General features: G+C 54.4%; 1 protein-coding gene across 1 annotated transcript in view; it reads left to right on the top strand.

Moving 5' to 3' along the window:
* The window catches only part of TOM1 (target of myb1 membrane trafficking protein), a gene marked incomplete at its 5' end in the record, with an annotated part of 48,377 nt that extends 42,875 nt beyond the window's left edge, over positions 1-5,502 (top strand). The window contains 3 exon segments of the mRNA NM_001135445.1: positions 3,251-3,310; positions 4,455-4,494; positions 4,580-5,502. Of these exon segments, the coding sequence (NP_001128917.1) occupies positions 3,251-3,310; positions 4,455-4,494; positions 4,580-4,734 (255 nt within the window). The 3' untranslated portion in view covers positions 4,735-5,502.
* Positions 5,503-22,543: the final 17,041 nt, after the last annotated feature.

A 22,543-nucleotide genomic window follows, 5' to 3' on the forward strand; every position in this document is an offset into this window, starting at 1 on the left:
ACACACCCATACACCACACACCCCCACACACACATCTACACCCACCACACACACCTCCACACACACCTCCACTCATACACCTACACACACCCCTACACACACACCTACACACCCATACACCACACCCCACACACACATCTACACCCACCACAAACACCTCCACACACCCCTCCACTCATACACCCACACACACCCACACACACACCACACCTACACACCCATACACCATACACCCCCCCACACACCACACACACTACACCCACCACACACACCTCCACACACCACACCTCCACTCATACACCCACACACACAGCCCTACACACACACCTACACACCTATACACCTACACACCCCTACACACACCACACACACCACACACACATCTACACCCACCACACACACCTCCACACACCACACCTCCACTCATACACCTACACACACAGCCTTACACACACCACACCTACACACCCATACACCTACACACCCCCACACACACACCTCCACTCATACACCCACACACACGCCTACACACACACCTACATACCTATACACCACACACCCCTACACACACTGCACACACACATCTACACCCACCACACACACCTCCACACACCACACCTCCACTCATACACCCACACACACACCTCCACACACCACACCTCCACTCATACACCCACACCCACAGCCCTACACACACACCTATACACCCATACACCTACACACCCCTACACACACCACACACACCACACACCACACCACACACACATCTACACCCACCACACACACATCTACACCCACCACACACACCTCCACACACCTACACTCATACACCTACACACCACACACATCTACATACACACCTACGCTCATACACCACACACCCCTACACACATCACACCTACACACATACACCTACATGCACCCCTACACACAACACACACACACATCTACACCCACCACACACACCTACACACACCACGTCTACACTCATACACCTACACACACCCCTACACACACCACACCTACACTCATACACCTACACACACACCACACACACATCTACACCCACCACACACCTACACACACCACACCTACACATACACCTACACACACCCCTACACACGCCACACCTACACACTCATACACCTACACGCACCCCTACACACACCACACACATCTACACCCACCACACACACCTATACACACACCACATGCATCTACACCTACATACACACCCCTACACCTACACATACACAAACATACACACCTACACACACCACTCACATCTACACCTACACACACCTACACCTACACATACACACCTACATCTACACACCTACATTCATACACCTACATACACACCCCTACACACACACCTACACACTCATACACCTACACACCTGCACACACACCCCTACACACACCACACACAGTCTACACCCACCACATACACCTACACACACCACACACATCTATACCTATACCTACACATACAAACCTACACTCATACACCTACACACACACCTACACTCATACACCTACATACACACCCTTACACACACACCTACACACTCATACACCGACACACCTACACACACCCCTACACACACGCCTCCCAAAGTGGCAGGAGGCCCCCTGACCCGAAAGGCGCACCCCTGTTAGAAGCTGCGCCCTCCAGTGGCCCTGGCACTGCCGTCCCTCCGCCATCAGCGGGACTCTCTCTCACCCAGATGGGAGGCGGCTGCGGGAAGAGTCTCAGTGACTGGATGGTGAGACAAGGCATGGTGAGCAGGGGCCAGGCCCGGCCACCCGGAAAGCTGGGGGTGCTCGCGGGGCTCCTGCCAGGCATGGGCGTGGGGCACCGTGCTGCTGTCCAAGGAGTGGGACCCGGGAGAAGACCCAGAGGAGCGAGGAGGGGCAGCTGAGGGCCTTGTGGGGCCCCAGGGCTCAGGCTGTTCCCGGGGTGGCCTGGCCAGCCCAGCTTCTGCAGCTCCTTTGTGCCTGTTTCCCGCTCTTGAGTCTCGGGCAAGGACAAGGTCACCCATCTGGCAGCTAAGAGGCGATGGGGATAGCGGAGCGGGAGAGGGAGCCGGTGTGGGCAGCTCAGCACTTGCTGCTGCCACTGCTGCTGGGAAGTCCGTTCCTGCCTTCTCTCTGGGCTCTGCTCCTGCCTGGGGGGTCCTCAGGTGCTGGGACGGAGCTTGGAAACCACACTGGCCTGGTTGAGGAATGACTGTCTCTGTCTTTTCCAAAGTAGCTAACTAGTAACGAGTGCTATTAGTGCCATTACTGATTAATAGTAAATAGGAACTGGCCTGTTGGTTTCTTGAGCATCTCCTCCATGCCAGGCCCTCTGCTAAGCTTTTGACATCCCATTTCATCCTCACAGCCACGTGGACGGTAAGTACTGCTGCTAGCCTCACCCTAAGGACGAGGGAAATCAGGCGCAGAGAAGTTAAGTAACCCACCCAGAGTCACACTGTGTTAAGGGGTGAGCTAGGTCCAGCTCTTTCTGACTCTGAAGTCTGTACCCATGATCTCCAACTGGAGTCTGCCCCTGCAGAAGCCGTTAGAGAGGAAAGCCTCCAACTCCTGCCCCTGTGTGGGAGCCATCGTGGCACAGCCCATGTCTTTGTGGCCCAAAGTGAAATGTCCCCATCTGTAGCGCCGCCCCTCTGGGTCTACCCACCTGGCCTTGTCTGGTCAACTTGGCGCCTCTGCTCTCAGGCCCTGCTATGCCCCCTTCTATCATGAAATCTGCATCTGCAGAGGCACCAGGGGTTGGAACCTGGAGACCCCTGGCCCACTAACCATGTCCCCATCCCAGCCTTCACGGCTGGAGAAAATGCCTGGGGTCCGAACCTGGGCTTGGCATGTCTTTTGTCAGATGCTCCTGAGCACCTGTGGCATAGCCCCTGCCCCAGGCCATTGCCCAAAGCCCCTCCTGCAGCCTAGAATCCTACCCGCAGGGCATGTCGGAACTGGGGTTCCTCTCTTCAAGGGGAAGGAGCTCCCTCTGACCCCGGCCCTGCTCCAGCTGCTGGGAGCCCAGTCCCCTGCTTAGTCTCCCGGCTCTGCACCTCCATCGCCCACAGCGTGGCACAGCAGACCCAGTGGTGCGTCTGGGCAGCTAGGCAGCTGAGGCTGGGGTGGGAGGCTGCCCAGGGCCACACAGCTGCAGGGCGCTGAGCTGGCACATCTTCTACCTTGTCACCTAGGGCACTGCCTTACCCTCTGCCCTTCCTTCCAGATCCCAGTCACCCAGGCCTGCCTCATGGAGGACATCGAGCAGTGGCTGTCCACTGACGTGGTATGTCGGGGCCCAGTCCTCACCCACACAGCAGGAGGACCCGTTGTTCTCACCAAGAAATGACCCATGGGGCCAGGGTAGACTTGTATAGCATATAGCACCCTGAGAGCAGAGGGGCGCACTTAAAGTCCCCATCTCCTGCCACCTGTCCACCTCGTATTTGGCATGCCCCCCAGAGAAGTTCTGGGCACAGTAGCCTCTCGACTGCTTCCCAGAGCCTGCTCCCAAGGTGAGGTCCCAGTGGGTGTCAGCCCACCTTAGGGACATCAGGCCAGGCTAGAGAGGCTAACCGAGGAAGCATAACAGCGCCAGGCTCTTACCTGCAGTAGCTCAGGAGACTCCAGCCACTTGCAGAGGGAACCCATCACCACCCTGTTTACAGATCAGAAGACTGATAAGCAGCTGTCCTCTAAAGGGAAGCACCCAGTAGGAGGAGGGCGGGTGCCAGTCATGGGGACCCCAAGCCCTGCCACCCTCCCAGGGAGCAGAAGGGGCAGGGCCAGACTCAGCTTCTCCATCCAGGGCTCCTACCCCAGCATCTGCCACCACTTCTCTGGGCACCAAGGCCCACATGGGCACTTCAGGCCCAGAAGCCACCTTCCGCAGGTGAAGAGACCGTTTCTGCCCAGGACTAAGCCACAGGGCAAGGACTCAGGCTTTCTGTCTGGTGGCAGAAGCCTCACCCCCTCCCTAGTTTGCAGTGCTAGCATGAATGGCCCTCAGCCTCTGGGTGTCAGCCTTTCCCCCCAGGAGTGAGGACCGCCCACCCCTTGTGACCCTCCAAGGAAAGGAACCAGCACTCATCAAGGTCCCACTGGGCACCAGGTGCTGGGCTTGGCATGCTGTGGGTTATCCCATTTCAGCTTCCCAGCAACCCTACAGGTTAGCTTCAGCCCCCACCCCGCCCCCATTTTACAGAAGGAAAACACAAGGCTTAGGAAGTCAGGTCCCACCCAAGGAAGATCCTACGGCTCAGGGAGGAGCCCAGGTCCAGGTCCTGGGACCTGGGTGGCAGGGGCATGCAGAGCCTGAGCTGCGACCCAGTACTGAGGTTCAGCAGGGCCCGAGCTGCAGCCCCACTACCCCAGGCTGACTGTACTGGGGGCCCGGCTAACCTCTGCCTCCTTTCCTTCTACCTTCCCAGGGGAATGATGCGGAAGAGCCTAAGGGGGTCACCAGCGAAGGTAGTAGTCCCCGCCCCTGCCTGCCCTCTCCTTTCCCCAGGGCTCTGGCCTCAGAGCTCACCCTCACCCTCTCCCCTTCCTCTAGAATTTGACAAATTCCTGGAAGAACGGGCCAAAGCCGCGGATCGATTGCCCAACCTCTCCAGCCCCTCAGCTGAGGGGCCCCCAGGTCCCCCACCTGGCCCAGCGCCCCGGAAGAAGACCCAGGAGAAAGATGATGACATGCTGTTTGCCTTATGAGTGTGGGGTCTGGCACCCTGCAGCCCAGGTCCCCACTGCTCTCACACCCTTAGGCTGGGACCTCCCTCCCTCCTCTGGTGTTAAGGCTGCTTTGGGGGTAGCTTGTTACCCCCTTTTTCTCCTCTTTGAAGACGGAGCTGCCCCAGCTGCGGCTGGGGGTGTGGAGGCAGTGGGATGGACTGGGGGACAGGTCCGCGCTGCAGTGGGATCTGGCTGCTCTGCCTTCTTTCCCACCCCAGCTGACCATGATACTTTGCTGAGAAGTGGAGGCCCCAGGACAGGCTGGCTGGCTGGCTGGCTGGTTGACCGACCCAGTGTGACTCTCCTTTACTGAGTGATACCCTGCTCCGGGCCCATGCCCTGAGAAGCCCTTCAGAGCCCACACTGCCAGTCAAGGCCTGGCTGGAGGCTGGCCACAGTGGAAATTCTGCCGAGCCTCTTGTCCCTTCCCCGCTCTGCTGCATGGGGCCCCATGGCTTTGGCTGGCCATTAAGGGCAGGGTGTGGGGGTGTGGAGGCCCTCTGAGGAGCTGCGGCACCCCAGGTACGAAGCTGCAACTGTGCACGCAGTGGGCGAGATCTCATCAGCCCCAGGCTGCAGGTGAGGCTTCAGGGGATGTTGGGGCCCCACTGCCCCTCCGCTGCCTTGCCCTCCATCCTTTCTCTGTTCCTTCTGGCCGGGCACCACAGCACTGGGGCTCACCTCTTGGTTGATCCCCTTGTACTGAGAGAGGTGCCTTTTGTATCCCCAATTAAAGGTAGAAAACCACCCTGCTAGCAGCATTGTCAAGTCTCCTGGTGAGAAATGACTTCTTGGTCTCACAGAGGCAGCGACTACTTTGGGCAGGGCTGGGGGCCACCCGAGAGGTGAGCATCTGTAGATGGTGCAGGCAGAAGGACAGGAGCAAGCACCCAGCTACACTACGCAGGTGCCGCCGCCTCCCACCTCACATGGCAGGCTGCAGCCACCGCCCCTGGCTGGAGGATGCATGCCCTCCCCAGCTGACATCCCTCCCTCCTTGAGGCACCTTCATGCTGCTGTTCCATGAGGCCAGCTCCTGCCCTGCACAGAGCACACTAATCACAGGGGCGGGGACCTGTGTGGACTGCATGGACCTGTGGGGTGCACAGACCACAGGAGGATGCTGGCCTTCCGAGGCTGGGTGCCAGGCACGGCCTGGGGCTACGCACTGGCTCATAGCATCACAACAGCCTGGGAGAAGCAAAGTGAGCGTCCTCGATGTATAGATGCGGAGACTAGGACTCCATGAGCCGCCCAGCTCAGAGGAGGAAGCTCATGCAGTTGTTATGTGCCAGCACTTTCTCATGCAGAAGCGCATCCTCCCCATTTTCCAGGCACCGAAGCTAAGTTGGGAAGACATGGCACACAGTTCCAGACGCTGGGCCCCAGGTCAGGTGCAGGGGGTCAGCTCTTCCCTCCATGGCAGCTCAAGAGCCCCAGGTCTTGGGGTGCCACCTTTTCAGGTGTGGGATCTCTAGGCCAGACTCCATGGAGTCACTGCTGAGGCATGTTGGAGCCTCCTGGTCCAGGACACGGTCAGGGAACGGAGCGGGGCTGGTGTGAGGCCGAAGCAACTGGGTCCACAGGGTCCTGGGCTCCTGGGAGAGGGCCAAGGTCTATGTGAGCAGCCGCTGGTTCCCATGGGCAGTGGGCAGGCAGCACCTGCCATCTGAGGTATGGTCTGGAGCTGGGCATATAGGAGACCAGGCCCAGCCCAGCCCTCAAGATGGAGTTGGGGCAAGGAAAGCAGCTGGGGGCAGGCACATTGGCACCAGGCAGGGGAGGGGGAGGCCCTGCCGCCATCAGGATGCTCATGGTCCCGGCCAGGCTCCCTCTGCCACATCCAGGGCATCTGTGAGCTCCTGCCAGGTGCCCTACCCTGGCCCAGCCCTTTCCATACCTCACAACAGCCCCAGGGGGTCAATGGTGTTGGTCACCAGTTACAAGTGGGGAAACTGAGGCTGAGGGAGGAAGGGACTTGCCTGGTCATACACTAAGTAATGGAAGACTGGGACCCCCAACATTCCTCACTGCTGCCTCACCTGCCTGCCCCACCCACACCCCACTGCCTGCTTCCCTCATTCTCTCCCTACTTAACTGGGAACCTCTTAGAGGGAAGTTGTGATTTTACAAGGATCAAAGCCAAGGCCTCCTCTCCCTGTGTTAGCTGGGAAACCCAAGGAAACTTCCACAGATGGCTTCCAGGGCTGGGAGGGTCTCAGGTCCCTACTAAGGGTGAAAACTGCCAGGTTGTTCATTCCTCCCTGTGGGTGCATCCCCTGGGAGCCAGCTGCACACAGCATAGCGCCAGGTGCCCGCCAGACAGAAGTGAAGCGGCCAGGTGCCAGCCCTATGGGGTCACGTGGGAGGGAAAGGGACAAGAAAGACAGACATAAACTCAATCATTGTTTCGCGCTGTGAAATGAAGAAGATGGGACGGGACGCCCAGGGCCAGGAGGCTCTCTGTGAGGACGGCCTAAGGCTGCAGAGGTAAGATGGGGCGGGCTGGGCCATGGAGGGACTTGAATGCCAGGCAGGAGGCGGCCCCTGCAGAGTCTCGGCTTGGCTGGCTGGAACAGTTCTGGGCTGCCTGAGGGCCTCCTTCAGAGAGAAGGCTGCTGGGGCTGCGTGGGGGCCTGGGGGGCGCTGGCGGGAATTCAACAGCGCAGTCAGGCTGGGTTTCCTGGCAGCAGGCTCTGTCTGAGGCCGCAGGCCTGGGCGGGATCACTTTACAGCTGCAGGAAGTCTTGGCCCTAAGAAAATGAGGGCCAGCTGCCTGGTGGGAACCTTGGGCAGCAGCAGGGCCTCCACCTGGCACCACAGGGCAGGATGAACGAGGTGCCGCAGCTCCTGCTGGGCCCAGCTACATTGGAAGGCACTGGGCCGGGGGCATGGGGAGGAGGGGTTGAGTGGAGCTGGGAGGGGCTGGTGGGCAGGGGAGAGGGCACCTGGGGGGCAGCCCCAGGCCTGCCTTTGAGGAAGCCTTTGGCAGAGCCTCCACCAAGCCCTCTCCCTCCTGGCTCCCTTGGGCCACCACGATCCCACCCTGGGCCTGGACACCGACCCCTCCACCTCCTGCCCCAGTGTCAGTACCCACCTCCCAGACCGGCCACTTCTGGGCTGTGTGACCTTAGGCAAATTACTTAACCTTTCTGTGCTTCCGTTTTCTCACTGGTAAAATGGGCAAATAACAGTCGCTGCCTCATAGGATTGTTAGGGTTGACTGAGCCGACAAGTAACTCAGCACCTGCCATGTAGACAATGCTCGGCGCATGTTATTGTCACGGATGGTTCCCCACTCCCTTCCAGAATGGCCTTTGCTCCAGACACCTGGCTCAGAGCCCTGACCCTCAGACTCCTCAGTAATTCTAGGGACCCCCGCTCTGCCTCTGTTATTGCCTTCTCAGCTCCAGAACAACGTCTGTCCCTACTCCCCACTGGAGGAGAACCAAAGGACGGTGTCTTTCCTCCTGGTCTGGGCTGCTAACCCTAAGAGGGTCAGGGCTGTCTTGATCCCGGCAACGCGGCAGGGTCCCCCTGGCGTTCCTGGATTGGGCTCTGCGGGCTCTCAGTAGGCGCTTTAGGAAGCCTTTACCCACTCCAAGGTGTCTGGAGGTAGGCCCAGGTCTGAGTCCTGAGCACGGGCTATGGCCCCGGCTCAGGGTCAGTGTTCCAAGGCGACCACGAGATGGCAGCAGCGCTGCATGTTCAGGGCTTGCCGGGGCACTAGGGTGGAGTCCACCGCGGCCAAATCAGCCCCTCCCGGGTACGGCCACCGGGAGAAAAGGGCGGGTGCTGCCGGCTCCTCCCTGCCCCGCGCGAGCTCACAGGCGCGCGCGCGCGCCCTCTGACTGGTGGGGCTGAGTAACAATGGTGATGGGGCTGGGAGCTGGAGTCCGAGGGTCTGACTTCACCGCCGGGCTCTGCTGTGGGACTGCACAAGAGATTTCATCTCTGGAAGCCTCAGATCTTCTTACACCTCCCGATTCACAGGGTTGTGGGGAGGATTTGGTGAGAAGCTGGGAGCTCAGCCACGGGAGCTTTGGGTGGGCAAAAGCGAGCTCGGTCCCCTCCCTCTCTTTACAGAGCCCCATTGTGCCATTCCTGGGGCCCCTGCTCCCGCGCCTTCTCAGCCGACACGCTCAGATCCGTGTGCATTGCCGTTTCTGTCTGCACATGTAGACAAATCATGAGCTCGCCCAGTAATTCCAGCTCTACCACAGATTCCTTCTCTTTTCCGCCCTTCCCCTATGTGTAACTCCCTTCCCCTATGTGTAACTCCCTTCTGCAGCAGTGAGAAAACTGCTTCCCGCCGTCCTTCATTCCTTCTCTCCCTCCATCCCTGCAGAAACCAATCTCTGTTGCCACCACTGCCCCGTCCTGCCCGGTGCCTCCCACCCTCTCCGCGTGGACCGCCACCACCCTGCCCCACAGACAGGCCCCTAGACACAGAAATCTTCCTTCTCACAGTTCTAGAGGCTGAAGTTCAACATCAAGGACGTGGACTCCATCTGTTCAGTTGGTTCCTTCCGGCCCCTCCTTGGCTATAGATGGCCATCTTCTCCCTGGGGCCTCACATCATCTCCCCTCTGCATCTCTCTATGTTCAAAAGTCCCATTTTTATAAGGACACCATTCATCAAGGATTAGAGTCCACCTAATGATCTGTTGTACCTTAATCAGTTTTTTGTTGTTGTTGTTTTGGTTTTTGTTTTGTTTTGTTTTTTTAAGACAGAGTTTCACTCTTGTTGCCCAGGCTGGAGTGCAATGGCGCGATCTCGGCTTACTGCAACCTCCGCCTCCCAGTTCAAGTGATTCTCCTGCCTCAGCCTCCCGAGTAGCTGAGATTACAGGCATGCGCCATCACACCTGGCTAATTTTGTATTTTTAGTAGAGATGGGTTTTCTCCATGTTGGCCAGGCTGGTCTCGAACTCCTGACCTCGGATGATTCACCTGCCTCGGCCTCCCAAAGTGCTGGGATTACAGGTGTGAGCCACAGTGCCTGGCACTTCTTTAAAGGCCCTACCTCCAAATACAATCGCATTCTGATATACTTGGGATTAGAGATTCAACATATGAATTCAAAGGGACGAAGCAGCCCTGTATTGCCCTCTGCTGCCCTCTAGGCCCTGGGTCCATTCTCCCAGACACACTGCTCTTTCGCAGGTGGCCACAGTGTCTTCAGAGGGGCTGCCACATGAAACACCCGCCTCCACTCCCTGCCCCCTGCCCTAGTGGGAGTTTGAGGGTGGCTAGATTCATCCTAGGGCAGCCTAGCCTTAGATCCAAGGATTAGCCATGGGACCAGGAGCGAGCAGGGGTGCTGGCAGAGTGGAGGGAGATACAGGTGCTGGGAGCTGGGCTGGGGGCTGCTCTCCTGGTCCCCACGTCCGCTTGTTTTTTCAGAGCAGACCCAAGCGGGTGAGCTGGCAGGTTTCACTTCCACCCACCCCCATACAGGGCGAGACTGGAGGAAGCAGCTTCGCTGGGCCGCATCCTCACCCCTTGCCTCTGACTCAGGACTCCTGTGACGTCTTTCTGCCCCTGCTGCAGGCTGGCCCTGCACCCTCTGTGCACCGTGGACCAGGCTGGCCAGCAGAGGGAAGGAACCCAAGTTGACCAGGGCCCCAGATCCCCCGTGGGTCAGAGTCAGGTTGGCAAGGCACTTGCACCTCTTGAGGCGGGTGAGAAATGCACAGACAGGGAAAGGGAGGCCCAGAGAGGGGAGGGGCCTGCCCTGGCCAGGGTACTGCCTCCCTACCTGGCGCAGGGGCCCAGGAGGCTCTGTGTGCCAGCCCAGCCTGCCCGGGGAGGAAGCAGCCCCCACCCACGCACAAGCACAGGGAAGTCAGTGCAGGGTGGAGGGTGAGGACTCCTGGGGCCCCCTGTGTCAGGCCCGAGCACTGCCCAGGAGTCAGCCAATCCAGCTTCCAGCTGCGCACAGCCACTGACTTCCTGTTTGATTTGGAGCAAGCCTTTTCATCTCTCTGGGCCTCAGTTTCCCCATCTGTTAATCGGCTTGATTTAAGAGAGCCTAAGGCCCCTTTGCACTCTGCTTTTCTGCCCTATCAACCCCCAAATTCCATAATCCTCCTTCCAAAAAGGAAAGAAATACGAGGAAAGAAACTCAAATATCTACAAGAGGGGGAAGCAGGACCCCTGGGTTTATCTCCCCCTCCAGGACCAGCAGGGATAGGGAAACACCTGCCCAAGCTTCAGTGGGACCGCCCACACACCCTGCTGAATGCCGGCACAGGGAGCTGGCCACCTAGGGGCAGGAGGGAAGCGAAACCCAAGCCGGGGACATCCTTGCACTTGCCCCAGGGTACCCCTGGGAAAGCGAAAAGCAAGTGGGTGAACTGAGGAGTGGGGGTGCTGCCCATGCTCCCCACAGGACCCTGCCCTCACTGGAGCCCTTGGAAGCTCTGTCAAAAATGAATCTTCGGCCGGCCGCAGTGGCTCACGCCTGTAATCCCAGCACTTTGGGAGGCCGAGGTGGGTGGATCACCTGAGGTCAGGAGTTTGAGACCAGCCTGGCTAACATGGCGAAACCTTGTCTCTACTAAAAATGCAAAAATTAGCCAGGCGTGGTTGTGGGCGCCTGTAATCCCAGCCACCGGGGAGGCTGAGGCAGAAGAATCGCTTGAACCCGGGAGGTGGAGGCTGCAGTGAGCCGAAATCGGGCCACTGTACTCCAGCCTGGGCAACAAGAGTGAGACTCCATCTCAAAAAATATATAAATTAAAAAAAAAAAAAAAACACGAATCTTCATTTTACAAAGGAGGGGGTGAGGTCAGAAAAGTCAACTGGCTAATCCGAGGCCACACAGCCGGCAAGTGGAAACACTGAGTCCTCTTTTCTGGGGAGAAAAGGTCCCTGGGGGATCAGGATGAAGTGCATTTTATTCTGGGCCTGGGGCTGCACCTAGGGCTGCCTTGGGGCTAGAAAAGTCACTGTGTACATTATCTGTATGAGTGGCCCTGAGCCCTGCAGGCCACTTAGGCTGCAGAGGCCACTGGACCCCTGCAGGGGGAAGGCTGGCTGCTGAGGTGGGGCCCTTCCTCAGGATCCCTTTTCAGGCCCGGACCGGTGCAGAGACTTGCCCAAGGCCACACAGCAAATTTGTAAAAGAACTGAAACTAGAATCCCGGTCCTCCACAGCACCTGCCCCTCAGGAGGTGGGCGAATGGAGGACAGCTGGGAAGTCTGTCTTCAGAAGGCCCTCCCCAGCGCCCTGCACCATGCTCTGGGCTCCCACAGAACTTTCAGTCTCAGAGACCAACTAGGCCAGTGGATTCTAAAACCTTCTCTCCCCAAGGAAATCTTCTATCGTGGTTTCTCCCCAAGACTATGGATTTAGAAGAGTTTTGTTTGTTTTGGTTTTTGGCCACAAAACATTCCTCAATGCATTGAGTTGTTAATATTTTTCCCTTTTGGGCATGAGTAATCAAGACTTTTTTTTTTTTTTTTTTTTTTTTTTGAGACAGAGTCCCGCTGTGTCCCCCAGGCTGGAGTGCAGTGGCGCGATCTCAGCTTACTGCAACTTCTGCCTCCCAGGTTCAAGTGATTCTCCTGCTTCAGCCTCCCAAGTAGCTGGGATTACAGACACATGCCACCACGCCTGGCTAATTTTTGTATTTTTAGTAGAGATGAGGTCTCACTATGTTGGCTAGGCTGGTCTCAAGCTCCTGACCTCAAGTGATCCACCTGCCTCGACCTCCCAAAGTGCTGGGATTACAGGCGTGAGGCACTGCGCCCGGCGGTAATCAGACTTTTAATACACCAACGCAGTATCTCATTCCATCCAAAAGTGCTCCAGTTGCCTGGGTAGCCTCATCTCAGGGAACTAACAGCACAGCCTCTGTTTGCCCAGCCCCTCTGGGCCCACCCACTGTTTGGAGCAGAACCCCAACCCAAAAGGGCAGGTGCTGAAGATAGCCATGCTCACTGCTGGCCAGGAGCTCCACCACGGCTCCTGGCAGCCTTGGCCTTCACACGCATTGGGCACCTCCACTGACGGCCACCCTGGCTTTTGCGCCGTCCCCATGTAAACATGGCTCTGCCCTCCCATCCCCTCACCTCAACTCTGCAACACAGGGACCCAGGAGACAGAGGCAAGGAAGGGAGAGCGAAGGAGCTGGCCATACCCTCCTGAAGTGCTAAGGGGAGGGAGGAGGGGATATTAAATTTGATGTGAGATTAAACTTCAAGACTGGACATTTTTTTTTTTTTTTTTTTTTTTTTGAGACGGGATCTCATTCTGTCACCCGGGCTGGAGTGTAGTGGCACTATCTCGGCTCACTGCAGCCTCTGCCTCCTGGGTTCAAGTGATTCTCCTGCCTCAGCCACCCAAGTAGCTGGGATTACAGGCGTGCGCCACTATGCCTGGCTAATTTTTGTGTTTGTAGCAGAGATAGGGTTTCACCATGTTGGCCAGGCTGGTCTCAAACTCCTGAGCTCAAGCAATCCACCCACCTCGGCCTCCCAAAGTGCTGGGATTACATGTGTGAGCCACTGCGCCCGTCCAAGATTGGACTTTTTTGTACTTGAAAGTGACAAGAAAGTTAGCAAAACCACCCAAGATGTCACAAAGGACTCTGATGGAGGCTGGGCATGGTTGAAGACAATGGTTGGAGAAAAGGAAGTTCTGTCATGTCCAGGTTTGTGCACAGTGACTTTGGATCTGCAGGGTTGGGGAGGGAGCTGGAGACAGCTGGCCTGCTCTGCTCTTAAGAGGGAGGTGAATCATACCGGGCCATCTGGAAGAGGTCCTGAGAGCACAGAGACAAGAACGGGGAAGGGGAAGAGAGAAGGCAGGAGAGGGTGAGCCACTGGGCCCCAGGCAAAGAGTTGGGGGAGGATCAGAGGTGAACTACTGGGGTGGAGGGAGGGAAGGGAGAGGAGTAGCCAAAAAAGATTTGGAAGAACAGATGCTGTATTAGATTGTACTCTAGGTTCTGTCTAATGTCACCCCTCTCTGTGGCCCTGAGATCTTTAGTAAATGCTCTGCTCACAAGTATTTGTCAAGAGTAGGGTTTTGGGCCAGGCACGGTGACTCACCCCTGTAATCCCAGCACTTTGGGCGGCAGAGATGGATGGATCACCTGAGGTCAGGAGTTTGAGACCAGCCTGGCCAACATAGTGAAACCTGATCTCTACTAAAAATACAAAAAATTAGCCAGACATGTAGGCAGGCGCATGTAATCACAGCTAGTTGGGAGGCTGAGGCAAGAGAATTGCCCAAACCCGGGAGGTGGAGTTGCAGTGAGCAGAGATGGCGCCATTGCACTCCAGCCTGGGCAACAGCGAGACTCTGTCTCAAAAAAAAAGAGTAGGGTTTTGGGGAACTGGGGAAGGGGCAAGTTTCATGTCTGAGTCAGCACAGTTCAGAGCAGAAATAGGAAGAAGCTGGGACAGCAGGGCGGGAGAAGTGGTGAAAACACAAGTACCAGGGATCGCCGGAACCTTCAGGAGGACTTGGGCTTTTACTGGACATGAAGTTAGGGGAGGACTCTGCCTTTCCCTCAGTGACTTCTTCACATGCCGCCAAACACATTTCATTTTTTTTTTTAAGAAATGGGGTCATGCTCTGTTGCCCAGGTTGGAATGCCGTGGCATGATTGCAGCTCACTGCAACCTCGACTTCCCCCGTCCCCTCTTTCCCCCACCCCCTGCTCAAGCGATCTTCCCACCCGGCCTCCTGAGTAGCTAGGACTACAGGCGCATACCACCACACCCAGCTAATTTTTATTTTTATTTATTTATTTTTATTATTATTATTTTAGAGGGAGTCTTGCTCTGTCACCCAGGCTGGAGTGCAATGGTGTGATCTCAGCTCACTGCAACCTCCGCTTCCCAGGTTCAAGCAATTCTCCTGTCTCAGCCTCCCAAGTAGCTGGGGCTACAGGCGTGCACCACCACGCCCAACTAATTTTTGTATTTTTAGTAGAGACAGGGTTTCACCATATTGGGGTCAGGATAGTCTTGAACTCCTGACCTCAGGTGATCCACCTGCCTTGGCCGCCCAAAGTGTTGGGATTACAGGCGTGACCCACCAGGCCCAGCCTTCATTTTTTTAAAAAATATTTTTGCAGAGATGAGGTCTCACTATGTTGCCCAGACTGGTCTCCAACTCCTGGGTTCAAGTGGTCCTCCCACCTCAACCTCCCAAAGTGCTGGAATTACAGGCATGAGCCTCTGCACCCAGCCGAAAATATATTTCAAAGGGCAAATCCGACCATGTTTTACAATACCTACACCCCCAAAACCCAACATACACACCTAAAACCTTTCACTTGCTCTCAGGCTAAAGACCCACCTCCTGGCCTGGCCTCCAGGTCCCCTGGACTCTGTCCCCTGCCACATTCTTCAGGTTCTCTGCACTCCAAACAGGCTGTCTTTCCCACCTCGAAAGTTTCATGCTGGGCCGGGCACGGTCGCTCATGCCTGTAATTCCAGCATTTTGGGAGGCTGAGGCCGGTGGATCACGAGGTCAGGAGATCAAGACCAGCCTGGCCAACGTGGTAAAATCCTATCTCTACTAAAAATACAAAAATTAGTAGGGCGTGGTAGTGCATGCCTGTAATCCAGCTACTCGGGAGGCTGAGGCAGGAGAATCACTTGAACCCGGGAGGTGGAGGTTGCAGTGAGCCGAGATCACACCACTGTACTCCAGCCTGGGCGACAGAGTGAGACTCCATCTCAAAAAAAAAAAAAAAAAGTTTCATGCCTTGACCACAGGGCCTTTGTATGTGCTATTTCGTCTAAAACAGGCCACCTGACTTAACTCATTCATCCTTCAGGGCTCAGCTACTGTGTCACCTCCTCAGACAAGCTACTGTAACTTCCTGACTGGTCATTCATCCAGCACAATGGAATCCACCTGCACAATTACGCTGGCGAAGAGGAATGGGATGACCACAGGGTGGCTTAGAATCTCTGCCTCAGAGTAACCATGACTCACCTCTGGCACTGGGCACACCCTCCCTAAATCTATGATTCCATCTGGATCCCAAACAAATTGGGGTTCTGTTACTAACCGAGGGGAAGAGGAGATGGCTGTTGAGTAGACAATCAACAGTGTCCACCACATTGCCATACACTGTACTCCCCAATCCAACCTCACTTGCAGAGGAGGAGGGGGGCTAATAGATGTTTCTGGAAGGTGATTGCAGGAGCAAGAGAGAGAAGGAAGTCGCCATGCCTGGGCACTGGTCCCAGACTGGCCTGACAAGATGGGAGGTTGTGTGATGTATGATGAAGCCTCACTATTGGACAGTTTGTTTTTAATACAGGTAACTGCAGGTCATATCATGACCTCTGGGATACACACATACTAAAAAAAAAAAAAAAAAAAAAAATACACAGGAAAACCTCCCAGCTTAGTTAGCAATATGTAAGACTTTTTGTCTCCCCCTCCAACAAAAACCTCATAAAGACTCACATAGAGTCAGACTGATGGTGCTGTTTCAGCCAACCCGTATCCCATGCTTGCATACCTCCAGTGACAGGGCACTCACCACCTTCAATAGGAGCCATCTCACTTGGCCAGCCCCCCCACACTGATCCATAAATTAAGCTATAAAATCTAGTTGGCATATTGTTTAATGGGTACAGAGGTTTAGTCTGGGATGATGGAAAAGTTCTGGAGATGGATGGTGGTGATGGTTGTACAATGGGAATGTACTTAATGCCACTGAACTGTACACTTAGAAGTGGTCACAATGGGCCAGGCGTGACAGCTTATTCCTGTAATCCCAGCACTTTGGGAGGCTGAGGCCGGTGGATCACCTGAGGTCAGGAGTTCGAGACCAGCCTGGCCAACATGGCGAAACACTGTCTCTACTAAAATACAAAAAATGTGCTGGTCATGGTGGTGCATGCCTGTAGTCCCAGCTGCTCAGGAGGCTGAGGCAGGAGAATCACTTGAACCCGGAAGGTGGAGGTTGCAGTGAACTGAGATCATGCCATTGCACTCCAGCCTGGGTGACAAACGAAACTCCGTCTCAAAAAAAAAAAAAAAAAAGTGGTCAAAATGGTAAATGTTATGTATCTTTTACTACAATTAATTAAAAAAACACACACACACAAGCACCATCTCTCAGGCTTCACAACTTACCAGCTGTGTGGTTTTGAGCAGGTTACTTTTTTAAAAATCTGATTGGCGGTTAAGGCAAACACTTAGGCCCACTCTCCCTTTTGATCCCGATTTGCTTTGGTTCAGCCTCATCTCCCAAGCTCAGAAATTTGGGCTCCATTTTTAGAGCTTCAAATCCTGCCTCCTTTCTCTGTAGAGGCTGTAGCCGCGGTCATCCTGTCTTGCTAGGGGCCTACTGTGTGCTAGGCTCTGAGGATGTATGTAGCAAGAAATGAGTCATAGCCCTTGTCCTCCCAGCCACAGGGAATAGTCAGGGGAAAACGGGTTAGTTAGTTGGATAGATAGGTAGGTAGGTAGGTAGTGGAAATCTGCCAGACTCCAGTCTCCATGAACCCCAGCCCAGCTATGAAACTCCTGAGGACTGGTCCCTGATGTCCTGTGTCCCCAGATGCCCTCATTTAGGTGGAATGACCACAGCACAGGATGACACTGGTCCCTGAGCTCTTGGCATGAACAGAATGTGTGTGGGGAGCCTGTGACCTGGGAATGTCCACTGACACCAGTGATCACGTGTCCAGGAAGAGGAGGCAGGAATTCTCATCTCTGAGGCTCACTCTGCCCTAGGAATTGCAGAGGAACCAAGCAATCTGGGATCGGAGAACCCAGCTAACCCAGAGCAATCAAAGCGGCGGCCGCAGGGCCTTGTCAGGTCTTGTGGAGGGTGGTGGTAGTGGTTGTTTTTTGTTTTGTTTTGTTTTGTTTTTGAGACAGAGTCTCACTCTGTCCTCCAGGCTGGAGTGCAGTGGTGTGATCTCGGCTCACTGCAAGCTCCGCCTCCCGGGTTCCCGCCATTCTCCTGCCTCAGCCTCTGGAGTAGCTGAGACTACAGGCACCCGCCACCAGGCCCGGCTAATTTTTTGTATTTTTAGTGGACATGGGGTTTCACCATGTTAGCCAGGCTGGTCTCGATCATCTGACCTCGTGATCCGCCCCCCTCAGCCTCCCAAAGTGCTGGGATTACAGCCGTGAGCCACCGCACCCGGCTCTTTCTTTTTTTAACTGAGTCTATTGTCAATGTTTAAAAAACTGAACATTTCTTTTTTTTTTTTTTTTCCTTGAGACAGAGTCTCACTCTGTCACCCAGGCTGGAGTGCAGTGGCACAATCTTGCCTCACTGCAGCCTCTGCCTCCCAGGTTCAATCAATTCTCCTGCCTCAGCCTCCTGAGTAGCTGGGATGACAGGCACCTGCCATCACACCCCGCTAATTTTTGTATTTTTAGAAGAGATGGGGTTTTGCCATGTTGGTCAGGCTGGTCTTGCACTCCTGACCTCAGGTGATCTGCCTGCCTCAGCCTCCCAAAGTGCTGGGATTACAGGCATGAGCCACCGTGCCTGGCCACAAGTGCATTTTTGTTACATGGATATATTGCCTGGGCTTTTAGTTTAACCTTCACCCAAATAACGTACATTGTACCCAGTAGGTAATTCCTCATCCCTCAATCCCCTCCGACCCAATTATTATTAATTTTTTGAGACAGGGGTCTTGCTTTGTTGTCCAGGCTGGTCTCCAACTCCTGACCTCAAACAATCCTCCTGCCTCAGCCTCCCAAGAAATAGCTGGGATTTCAGGCATGAGCCACCATGCCCAGCTGTGGTTACTGATTTTTCAGCAAGAGTCAGCCCTCCCCTTGAAAAGAGAAGAAGAGTCCCCAGCTGAACACCTATTGTGTACCACACACTGGGTACACCAAGCTCCTACACCCGTGATCTCAGCTGGCCCTGGTAAGCAGGGATTATCATTCCCATTTTCCTGATAAAGAAATGGAGATTCTGCAGAGTGAAAAGGTCACGTTGTGGGTTAAGTACAGAGTCCAGCACCCAGCTCTGTCTGATGCCAAAGGCCAGGGGCTTTCCACCACACCCCCACGCCATCTTCCCAGGGGATGCCACCTCACCAGAAGTCCAGGGCACGTTCTGGAATTTCTTCAGAGAGGACCTTGGACCCTCATAGAGGTCCTTTCTCACAGATGCCTGCTGGGGAGCCTTTGAGAACCAAACACTTCTCAGCATTGGACAGGTGACACAGCGGGTCCACAGACACTGTCACAGGTGGTCCTCACGATGGTCAAGAGCCAATTTTTTGTTTTTGTGTTTTTTGGGGGGTTTTTTTTGGTTTTTGTTTTTTTTTTTTTTTTTTTTTTTGAGACGGAGTCTCACTCTGTCACCCAGGCTGGAGTGTAATAGCATAATCTTGGCTCACTGCAACCTCTGCCTCCCAGGTTCAAGCGATTCTCCTGCCTCAGCCTCCCAAGTAGTTGGGATTACAGGTGCATGCCACCACGCTTGGCTAATTTTTGTATTTTTAGGTCCCAGCACTTTGGGAGGCTGAGGTGGGCAGATCATCTGAGTGCAGGAGTTGGAGCTCACCCTGGCGAACATGGTGAAACCCTGTCTCTACTAAAAGTACAAAAATTAGCCGGGTGTGATGGCGGGCACCTGTAATCCCAACTACTCAGGAGGCTGAGGCAGGAGAATCGCTTGAACCCCCGAGGCAGAGGCTACAGCGAACCGAAATTGGGCCACTGCACTCCAACCTGGGTGACAGAGCAAGACTCCGTCTCAAAAAAAAAAAAAAAGTGATACTTACAATTATTGACAAATAAAAGTGCCCTGGCTCTGCTACCTGCCTCCTTCCCTGTTCCCCAAAGTGAATGAGCAGAGTGAGGTGGAGGTGGGGAAGAGAGGGACAGGCCCAGAGCTTGAACTTGAGCCAAGCCCCACAAAGGAGGAAAGACATGGATATCTCAGCCCTCTCTGAGGAGCATAGGACTCAGGACACTGGGTTATATAACTGCAGGGGCGCCGTCCACACTCGGACCATGTGAATGGGCCCTGGCTGGGCAGCGCAGAGCCTGCATGGTGCTCCAGGTGACAGGTGGCCCAGCAGGGCGGGATGGATCTATCCCAAAGGGACCGTAGCACCTCCTTCCTTGTTATGCAGGTATGGAAACTGAAGTCAGAGAGAAAGGGGACTTGCCAATGGTGTGAGAGTGAGTGGCAGAGGTGGGACCACAACCCACGTATCCTGCCCTGCCAATTTCCACTGCGGGGAACAGAAGGGGCTCTGTCCCAGATGGAGTACTCGGCTGAGCCTCTGTTTCCTCCTCTAAATTGGAGCTAATTAAAATTGGCTCTTAGGCTGGGTGCAGGGTGAAGTCATCATAAGACAGGGAGATGAAGAAGCAGTATTCTCATGCTGACACGGTTTCTCTGTGAAGATATTCTAACTTGGCATAAGCTATTTTGCTGGAATTTGGGATCTGGAAAACATCTTAATTCTTTTTTTTTATTTATTTAATTTTTTGAGATACTCACTGTCTCACACTGCATCTCTGGCTGGAGTGCAGTGGTGCAATCTCGGCTCACTGCAGCCTTGACCTTCCTGAGCCCAGGTGACCCTCCTGCGTGAGCCTCCCTAGTAGCTGAGACTACAGGCAGGCACCACCATACCCAGCTAATTTTTGTACTTTTTGTAGAGTCAGGGTTTCACCACATAGCCCAGGCTGATCTCAAACTCCTGGGCTCAAGTGATCTGCCTGCCTTGGCCTTCCAAAGTACTGGGATTACAGGCATGAGCCACTGCATTGAGCCATCTTAAGCAATTTGTTTTTGTTTGTTTAAGACAGAGTCTCGCTCTGTTGCCAAGGCTGGAGTGCAGTGATGTGATCTCGGCTCACTGCAGCCTCAATTTCCTGGGCTCAAGCGATCCTCCCACCACAGTCTCCTGAGTAGCTGCCACCACAGGTGTGCCACAGTGCCTGGCTAAGTTTTTCATTGTTTTGTAGAGACCAGGTTTCGCCATCTTACCCAGGCTGGTCTCCAACTCCTGGGCTCGAGCAATCTGCCCGCCTTGGGCTCTCAAAGTGCTGGGATTACAAGCATGAGCTTCCACTCCTGACCTTAAGCAATTCTTTTTTTTTTTTTTTTTTTGAGATGGAGTTTCGCTCTTGCTGCCCAGGCTGGAGTGCAATGGTGCAATCTCGACTCACCGCAACCTCTGCCTCCCGGGTTCAAGTGATTCTCCTGCCTCAGCCTCCCAAGTAGCTGGGATTACAGGCATGCGCCACCATGCCTAGCTAATTTTGTATTTTTAGTAGAGACGTATTTCTCCATGTTGGCCAGACTGGTCTCGAACTCCCCACCTCAGGGGATCCGCCCGCCTTGGCCACACAAAATGCTAGGATTACAGGCCTGAGCCACTGCGCCTGGCCGTTAAGCAATTCTTAATCAAAAAGCCTTATGATTCCAATGTCAGTGATCCTATCTATAGGAACAGTGGAGATGCAAACAGCCAGTATCCAGTGCTACATGACTTTCGGTTACGAGGAAGTGGGTCAAAGAGCAGCCTGATTAATTATAACGATATTTCTGTCCAGAATCCTTGTTAACACTATGAGGACAGATTCAGTTCTTCTTAACCCTGTGAAGACAGCTTCACTGTTATTATTCCTATTTTACAGATAAGAAAACTGAAGCCCAGAGACATTGAAAGACTTGCTCAGGTCACACGGCCCATTATTAATGAGATTCAAAACTGGATCTAGGGATGTTTTTAGCCACCAGGCCTTTTAAGAAAGGAACTGTATCATTTCTATTAATAGATCCCAGCCAGGTGTGGTGGCTCACGCCTGTCATCCCAGCACTTTGGGAGGCCGAGGCGGGTGGATCACCTGAGGTCAGGAGTTTGAGACCAGCCCGGCTAACATGATGAAACCTCTTCTCTACTAAAAATACAAAAATTAGCTGGGTGTGGTGGCAGGAGCCTGTAATCACAGCCACTTGGGAGGCTGAGGCAGGAGAATCGATTGAACCCGGGAGGTAGAGGTTGCAGTGAGCAGAGATCATGCCACTGCACTCCAGCCTGGGTGACAAGAGCGAAACTCTGTCTCAAAAAAAAAAAAAGATCCCATTTCCCTTTGTTTAGCAAGGGTCTCCCACTTTACACAAAGGCACTTGTCTTTTACTACATAAACAGTCATGAGTCCAAGCAAATGATCTAGTGTCTGGGAACGGTATGTCATGCCTGTAATCCTAGCACTTTGTGAGGCCAAGGCAGGCAGATCACTTGAGCCCAGGAGTTCAAGATGAGCCATGGCAACATAGCGAGACACTGTCTCTACAAAAATTACAAAAATTAGCCAGGCACGGTGGTGCGTGCCTGTAGTCCTAGCTACTCAGGAGGCTCAGGTGGGAGGATCACCTGAGCCCGGGAAGTGGAGGTTGCAGTGAGCCAAGATCGCACCACTGCACTCCAGCCTGGGTGACAAGAGTGACAGCCTGGCTGACCCTGTATCAAATAATAATAATAATTATATATATATATGTGTGTATATATGTGTGTGTGTGTGTGTATACATGCCTCAGCCTCCTGAATAGTTGGGATTACAGTTGTGCACCACTGTGCCCCTGCACCCAGCTAATTTTTGTATTTTTAGTATAGACGAGTTTTCACCATGTTGGCCAGGCTGGTCTCAACTCCTGGCCTAAAGCGATCCGCCCCCCACCCCCCCAGCCTCCCAAAGTGCTGATATTACAGACATAAGCCACCAAGCCCAGCCCAATAATAATAAATAATAATCCGGTATCAAAATGCATCAGAACTCTAACACAAACTTGCTGGACCTTGGTTT

Source organism: Pongo abelii, chromosome 23, assembly GCF_028885655.2.
Source record: "Pongo abelii isolate AG06213 chromosome 23, NHGRI_mPonAbe1-v2.0_pri, whole genome shotgun sequence".
Classification (NCBI taxonomy): domain Eukaryota; kingdom Metazoa; phylum Chordata; class Mammalia; order Primates; family Hominidae; genus Pongo; species Pongo abelii.